Source organism: Sciurus vulgaris (genome assembly GCF_902686455.1).
Source record: "Sciurus vulgaris genome assembly, chromosome: 2".
Lineage (NCBI taxonomy): Eukaryota > Metazoa > Chordata > Mammalia > Rodentia > Sciuridae > Sciurus > Sciurus vulgaris.
The window spans coordinates 77,122,227-77,130,051 of record NC_136462.1 but is presented as its reverse complement, the minus strand read 5'-3'; the positions used below and the strand labels follow the sequence as shown (position 1 = coordinate 77,130,051).

The following is a 7,825-nucleotide window of genomic DNA, read 5'->3' as shown; positions in this document are numbered from 1 at the left end:
AGGGAATGCTGACTTGCTCCTCCTGAAACATGGAACACTGGAGACTTCTCAGTTGAGGTGAATGAGAACCACGGTAGAGAAGGCATCTGAAAGGGACAGGTGTTGTGGGAGAAACTTTTATGATCTCTTCCAGACAGAGACTTTTTTTTTTGGTAGCAGGGACTGGATTCAGGGGTGCTTACCACTGAGCCACATCCCCATCCCTTTTTAAAATATTTTATTTAGAGACAGAGTCTCTCCAAGTTGCTTATGGACTCACTAAGTTGTTGAGACTGGCTTTGAACTTGTGATCCTCCTGCCTCAGCCTCCCAAGCTACCGAGAATACAGGCCTGTGCCACTATGCCTAGCCAGTTAGAGAGATTTACAGCTGTTTTGTAGTTCTCCCAGTCCCTATCCTAGTCTGGAACCTAGGCCCTGCCTAGCCTCCAAACCAGAAGACAAGCATAAATCCAGCCCTGTTTTCTGTGCCAGACACTGGTTTTGTTCTCTGTGACAGGGAATAGCAGGGTGTAGAGCATTAAATGAAGGCAGACACACCCCAAGTCTCTTCCTTTTCTTTTCCCAAAATATGTGGCAGTGGTAATGCTGGTAGTGGCACAGAGGCAGCAGTGACAGCAGCTTGGCAGCCTGAGGGGGCCTCTCCATTCTTTATTCAGTCCCAATAAGTTAAAGGTCAAGGGTGTAGGGCAGGGCCTCTTAGGTGAGGATGCTGCTAACTGAAGGCAGCAGTTCAGCCAGGTGCTCCAAGATGTTCCCTTCTTGGCACAGTGGGTTGCCCTGCAGGTTGAGGAGGACCAGCCTAGGGCAGGAGGCAAGAGATTGGAGTGCTGCAGGCTGCTGGAGGCCTTGGGTAGAGAGTCAAGGAAAGTTCGGCAGGTTTCCCCAGATCTGTCTACTACTGGGCACCCTTGAGAGCCAGTGACTGCTGCCTGGAAGTCTGTTTCATGGGCATCTCTGATGCTTCCCTGGAGGGAGTAAGGCTCAATGCAGGGACTGCAAACACCTGCCCACAGTGGCTGGGCAGGAAGCATATGAAGCAGGCTTGGGGTGGTACCAAAGCAGTGGTAGAGACTGGCAAAGTAGAAAACTAACCTGATGCAAAGAGGCATTCACTATTCAGCAATGACCAAGGGCTGCCAAGTGGAAATATTGGTCAAATGTTGCTCTAACTTCCAATTTTTAAAAGAGGAATCAGTTTTAGATTTTTAAAAATATGCAATTTCCTGATTTTTATACTATATGGTCCCCGGGAACCACCTTCAGGTTGCCCGTTTGTGAACTCTGGCTTGAGGAAGTCACTTACCCACCGCAACACTTCACTGGTGCAAGTTAATGATAGCTCCAGACAGCCCCAGGCTATTGTCTCCCTTCAGCTCATACCGCCAGAGCCCCTATCTCCCGCCCTGTCTCAGGATGGTACCTGTCTATGTCTGCGGTCTATCCTGCCACAGTGTGCCCCTCAAGGGAGCCAAAAGAAGGATACGGTTGTTGCACAGTAATAGTTCCTGTAGCCGGGGCAGGTTGGTGATGCCATCCAGGGACTCTATGGCGTTATCGTTTGCCTGCAGCACCTGGGGAGCAGGAAGGCACAAGACTGAGTGGGCAGCTGTCAGCCTGGGGCTGGAACAAGCAACACAAGAGCCAGGGTGATCAGCTTACAGTACATGGAAGGATTCATAGGGTCAGGCTGGGTGATGGATGGGGGAGGGCAACTGGTCACCTGTAGGGATTAGGAGGTCCTGGACATCTCTGTAGGATGGGCAGACTTCTGAGTTGGAGTAATGGAAAAAGGACTGCCCAGGATAGCAAGGGAAGAATGAATGTTTTACCTCAAGGCAGCGCAGAGCAGCCAGGGCAGGGGGCAGGGCTCGGAGACGATTATGTGATAGGTCAAGATGGGTGACCAAGAGCAGCTGTTCCAGATGGCAGAGAACTGTCAGATCCTAGGGGTATGAGGGGGATGAGATACCCAGCTTGTTCCAGATGGCAAAGAACCGTCAGATTCTAGGGGTATGTGGGGGATGAGATACCCAGCAAGATTTGGGGGAGGGTCCTCAGCTCCTTGCCCTGTGTGCCTTACACAGGTCTCTGGGGAAGTTGCTGAAGAGAGGATGGTAGCAGGTGGGAAGCTTGCCTTGTAGCCTGTGGCAGCACATGCTACGTGTCAGGGACATGGAATGGACCGTGAACACTAAGGGTGGGGTGGCCAGTGGGAATGAATGGAGGAGGCAGTCTAAAGTATGGAAGGTGGGGCTGTTGGCTGTGGCTCAGGGGTACAGTGCAAGCCTAGCATGTGTGAGGCACTGGGTTTGATCCTCAGCACTGCATTAAAATAAATAAATAAAAGTATTGTGTCTGTCTATAACTAAAAATAAAGTATGGAAGGGAAAGAGGATAGTGGGGAGGTGCCAGGGTGACTGCTAAGTCAGCAGAGGCACTTGCCAAGAGGGGAGATGGATTTCTGGGTATGATAGGAAGACTAATTGGTAAGGACTAGAAACAGGAAAAGTGGAGCCTGGAAATCTCTACTAACTATTTGAACTTTTATCTTCTGGGGTTTGCTTCAGGGTGAGAAGCATGGGATACATGGCAGGGTGGGTCAAGGGTCACTCTGGAGGCAGAATGATATGACCAGACTGGTGGAAGGAGCAGCATGAGGCCCTGGTAACTCAGGATTTGAAACTGGGGGACATGAAGAAAATGGGCCAAGTGACAGAAAGCACAGCCTTGAGGAACAGATTAGAAGGATGATGGACTCAGTCTGGGTAGGGAAGATATATCCAGGAAGGCACCTGAGACTAAAGGCAAAACCAGGATATGGTGAGGCCAGCGGGAAAGGGCCTAGCAAAAAGCGCACACAGCAGCCCATACCTTGTGAGCCAGGTGCAGCACACGCACCTCAGCATACTCCATCTTGAGCACACTATTCTCCAGCAAGAACTTGCTGCGTAGGTCGTCCAGGTAGGCTGCCCGCATAGGGTCTACGGCCTGGCAGAGATAGGGCAGGCAGGTATGTAATTCAGCTGCTTTCCTCCTGCCTACTGGGCTTCCCTGGCCAGTTCCCACAGGCCCAACTTGCCTTTAGGGTCTGAAAGTACTGCAGCGTCTCCTTCTCATATAAGAGGGGGTCCAGTGCCCGCATCAACAGAATGATGGTAAGCAGGCACCCTGAGGAGAGGTCAGAGAAATGGAGGAGTTCTTCTGGATCCTCCTCTGTTCCCATTCTCTTGAGACCTTTCCTGCTTTCCCTGGGCTTCCTTAGATGGGTTCTGGGGAATAGGCTCTCAGGGAATGTGCCTCACATTTATTCTCAGGCTCCAGCTCCTGCAGCTCCTTACAGGATTCCAGCTCAGATTGTAGCACCGTGGACTTCTCCACCGACAGCTCACACCTGAGGGTGGGCAGGGTGGGGAAGGGATGATACCCATAGTCCTGGGATACTGGTCATCCCCAGCATTGAGTCTGACATCTCCCTCAGGCCTAAGACTTCTGCCCCAACTTCCAGATACCCAGAGCCCAGAGCCCCTCTCCTGTCTGTGTTCAAGTCATCACCTGAACAGTTGCTCATCAGTGGCTGAGTCCCGGCACCAGCCTTCCTGGTGGCCTGCGGGAAAGGGGAGTTAGTAGGAGAGGACACCCATGAGAGTAGAGGAGGGATGAAGGCTGCTGAAAAGGTCAGGGCTGCAGGCTGCATTACCTTTTAAAAGCACACACTCCTTCTGAGCATCGCCTGCTGTCCAAATAACACGAAATGTATGTTGGGGCAACTGATCATTGAGGGAGGCAGTGGGCAGGTCACAGAGCTGGGAGCACTGGGTCAAGGAAATGCCCTAGCCTCACCACTTTTCAGACTATCCCACCCATCCATCTCCAAGCCCTCATTCTTCCCCACCAATCCTGGGATACCCAGACATGGCTGGGTCGGTTCCTGCCATCTGGGGTCCTCCACTCCACAATCAGGGGTGACTCATCAACCATGAGTAGTAAGGTCTCTGTACTGGCGCCCACCTGGCACAAGGGACAAAAAAAGACCCATCAGCCCCAATGGCATCAGGCTCATAATCCCATGATACTCTCTAGCAATAGTCACAGAACTCACTAGGAGGGGCCTAGAGAAGGACACAGTCAGGCAGGCCTCGTCTCGGCTTACATGCAGGCAGTGTACAGCATCCTGGGGGTCAGCTGGAGAGAGAAAGCCTCAGGTCTCTGTAAATTTTCTTCTATTCCTTCCAAGTCCCAAACACCCAGTCTCTTCCCCCATTGCTCACCTCGGCCCAGAAGCCAGCGGTGGTAGAACCAAGCACTCTGGTCATTGGGGTCAGTGAAGAAGGCATTCTGTACCAGCTCCAGCTCTGTGGGGTCAGGGAGGCATGGGGCTGTGCTGGGTATGCTGGTGGGCTCCTGGCCACTCCTCAACCAACAGTCATCTTGAAGCACCTCCAGCCCTCAGTCTCACATATGCCCTGGCCATGCAAGGCATGTTAGTTTTATTTTCCCCATTGGACACCTGAACTCTTTGCAGCCAGGGATTGTGTCTTATGTACCCCCAAAGACAGGTATGAAGTAGGTGCTCAATAAAACCAAGTTTATTGAGGTTCAGGAAAGGGCCAGACAGGCATCAGGTCTGGAAGGGTAGTACTGCAGAATACTCACCAGAATCCCCAGGTCTTGCTTACCTTTGAGCAACACATCTTCAGGGAGGCGTCCCTGTGGGCCAGAGTCTGGCTGGGGGTGCAGCTGGGGCAAGAGGCAAGAGCGGTAATGCCAGGAGGAGTAATTGGAGAAATTTCGGGTGATGAGGCTGTCAGTGAAGGCGAGCTCCTCTGCAGGAGGCACAGCGGCCTGTGCAGCCACAAATCGCCGATAATCCCAGCAGTGAACTGGAGCAGGGAGGAGGTGACAGCATATCTCAGAAGCAGGGTAAAGAGGACTTATCTCACTGATACCCCCAGGGTTCCCTCAGAGACTCCTAGAAACACCTTGATGGATTCCATAGAGGATGCATTTGATTCCATCATCCTTTTCACCATCGGCAAAATCCCAACCCACTAAGGGCCTTACTGAGGCCCTAATACCAGGATATGAGATTGTGGGAACATAATCTTTAGAACGTACAGTTCCGTTCATCAACTTCAAGAAAGCGGGCACATAATTCCAGTTCACGAGCCCAGTTGGGCTCAGGCAGGCGGCCCAGCAGCCAGCAGCGGTGGTGCCAGGTGCCATAGGATTTAGGGTTCACACGCAGGCAGCTCTCCAGGAAGCCAAGTTCTGCCTTCACCAGAGCTGCCAACTCCTCAGGAGACCTGCATGCAGAGCGAAAGGGGAATCAGGGTCTTCCAACACCCAACCTCAGTTCAACGCTCACTTTCTGCATCCAGTCCCCTCTCCCCATCTCTAAACCCACCACTGTCCCGTTCCTCCTCCACCCTTGGACTCCGGCAGGGCAGGGGCAGGATTGGGGAAATCTTCCTGGGACCCTGAGCCCTGACGCACTTCTGGGTCTCCAGTTGTTGGAACACTTCTCGTCGACAGTTCCAGAGGGTGGCAAAATCAGGGTTGGCTCCCAGAATCTGGCTTGTCAGTTCCAGCACTGACTCATCTAGCTCTCCAGCCTGGCGCTGAGAAGACACGTTTTGGGGTCAGAGATTCTCCAATCACAGGGCTAAATGAGATAAACTTAGAACTACAAAATATTCTGTACTATACAACAGGTACTATGCAAAAGGCTTTCCAGGTATCCTGTCATTTAATCTACACACTTATTCTTATGCAGTGGGTGCAATTATTAGCTCCACTTTGCAGATGAGCAAACTGTGGCCCAAAGAGATTCAGCAAACTTGCCCAAGGTCACACAGTAAGTGATAGAACCTAGATTTGGATCCAAGAAGTTTGGCTCTACTCAAGGCCCAGATCTTGGCCTCTGTGATATGCTAAGGGGCGTCCTGGACTCGGGGCTATCTCTGAGAACCCCACCTTCTGGAAGACAGCTTGGGTAGCTGACTGGTAGAGTTTCAGCTTCTGCTCCCTCTCTAGCCTTTTGGCCTCCGCCTGCTCTTCTGACGTCTTCACCTTCAGGCGCCCGTGCTACAGGGATGGGAGGGTTGGAAGAATGCAGGTTGCCTTGCAGGGGCAGACCTACAGAACCCCCTAATATAGAGTCCAAAGTCCCTATGGGGCAAAGGAGGCAGAGCCATACGGGGCGAGGGTGTGGGCATGAGGAGCTGAGGGGCTGGGCTCAGGGTTCTCTCACCATGGTGCCGGCTCAGCGTTCAGGACAGGGAAGGGGTCCAGTGGTAGCACCGAAGTCTGGGGAAAGAGGTGTCAATCACGGGGCCCCGCCCCTAATAGCTCCGCCCTCAGGTGTCCGCCGGAAGCGGCACGCGGGATTGGGTAGTGACCCTCGCAGTGGAAAGGGGTCCTGGACAAGCACTGTGCATCCAGGAGGATCTCGCTAGGACTAGGGTCTCCACCCGCGCAGCCCTACCCGCAGCCCGATCTGCCGAGGCCGCAGCCCAAGTCGCGGCACCTAAGCAGTAGGGACGACTACGCGCCGGGGAAACTACTGCTGCCCGCCCGCCCCACGGCTCCCAGGCACCCCCGCCCGCCGCGGGCGGACCCACCTGCGCTGGGAGGAGACGCTGGAGACCAGGACCTGCAGCGCCCGCCACCGAGCCGGTACTCTGGCTAGAGCGGCGTCACTCCCCAGCTCACTGAGGCGCAGCGCCCTCTACAGGCCCGGGTGGGTAGCCAGGGCAGAGACAGCCAGATCGTGAGGCGCGTGCGCGGGGCTCGGCGTGGGAGGTCAAAAAACGCCAACTTCCTTTGAGCACCCTACTGTGTAAGAGTGCGCACGCGCGGCCATAGCGTACGTGTAAAATGAGCTAGGGCGGCTGTTCCAGTTGGCAACTCAAAATTAAATCTAGTTGAAGAGGTTTCTCCAACAACCTGAAACCCACACCCTTACAGCTCCACTGACCATAATTATTCTGGCCACACCGGCCACCTCCCTGTTGTCAAATCTAACGGATGGATTTCTTGCCCTTATCTTCCCTGACCTTTGACTGACACCACTCACTGCCTTCTTTATGCCTGACGCCCCTTTCCTGGCTTCTCCTGCACTTTTGCCTCTCTTCATTAGTTCACTTTTCCTAAATATTGGCGATATCCGTGTCCTATTGCTTACTGTTTTCACTGCACACGTTCCAGCGTTAACACATTCAAGTCTTGTTCAACGAGGGATAAAGTTTCAAATTCCCAGAGCTCTGTCCTTGGCCCACAGATCTTCTGATCCTACACTTTCCCTGGGTGACTTCATTAACTCTCATGGTTTTAATTACTGCTTGTTAGGTGATGACATCCAAATTTTTATAGTCAGCACAGATGTCTTCTGAACTTTAATAATTAAACATATGTATACATTATACATATTTATGTATACATAAATATTCAAAAGCCTATTGCATATCACCTGGGTGCCACAGAGGTATCTTAAACTCCAAAAGTCAAAAGGTACCATCTATCCTGTCAAAATATTGGCCTCATGTTTCCTATTGTAAACAATAATACTATTTCCTCTCCACTCGTTAATCTCTCTTAAATACTTTTTCCATTCCTGCTGGCAGTAGAACTGTTGGAAGTCTTTATTGTTCACCATCTCCACCCTGTACCCTCTATCATCAGTTCATCCTCTGTGCTACTGGAACATTCTTTTTAAAATGAATATTCAATGTCACATTTCTGTTTAAAAGCCTTCAGTGGCTCTTGACAGAATTTTCTTTTTTCTTTCTTTTTTTTTTTTTTTTTGTACCAGAGATTGAACTGAGG

At 51.9% G+C, this 7,825-nt stretch overlaps 1 protein-coding gene across 1 annotated transcript; it reads right to left on the bottom strand.

The window, feature by feature from the left end:
- Positions 1-620: 620 nt before the first annotated feature.
- RABGGTA (Rab geranylgeranyltransferase subunit alpha) lies at positions 621-6,726 on the bottom strand. The gene is made up of 17 exons (XM_079129561.1): positions 6,622-6,726; positions 6,252-6,307; positions 5,975-6,085; positions 5,495-5,619; positions 5,117-5,304; positions 4,678-4,881; positions 4,270-4,353; positions 4,101-4,183; positions 3,908-4,009; positions 3,699-3,804; positions 3,554-3,605; positions 3,304-3,392; positions 3,081-3,169; positions 2,873-2,989; positions 1,831-1,944; positions 1,485-1,572; positions 621-846 (listed from the first exon to the last, which is right to left on the bottom strand). The coding sequence occupies exons 2-17, from the start codon at positions 6,252-6,254 to the stop codon at positions 698-700; spliced, it is 1,704 nt and encodes a 567-aa protein (XP_078985687.1). The 5' UTR covers positions 6,255-6,307; positions 6,622-6,726; the 3' UTR covers positions 621-697.
- Between the last annotated feature and the right edge of the window lie 1,099 nt (positions 6,727-7,825).

Excerpts from the sequence above, each read along its gene's own strand:
- RABGGTA (XM_079129561.1), bottom strand. Across the intron at positions 4,010-4,100 it reads CCTTCTCTAGGCCCCTCCTA|GTGGGCGCCAGTACAGAGAC; the intron begins GTGAGTTCTGTG and ends CCCTTGTGCCAG. Across the intron at positions 2,990-3,080 it reads AGTACTTTCAGACCCTAAAG|GCCGTAGACCCTATGCGGGC; the intron begins GCAAGTTGGGCC and ends TATCTCTGCCAG.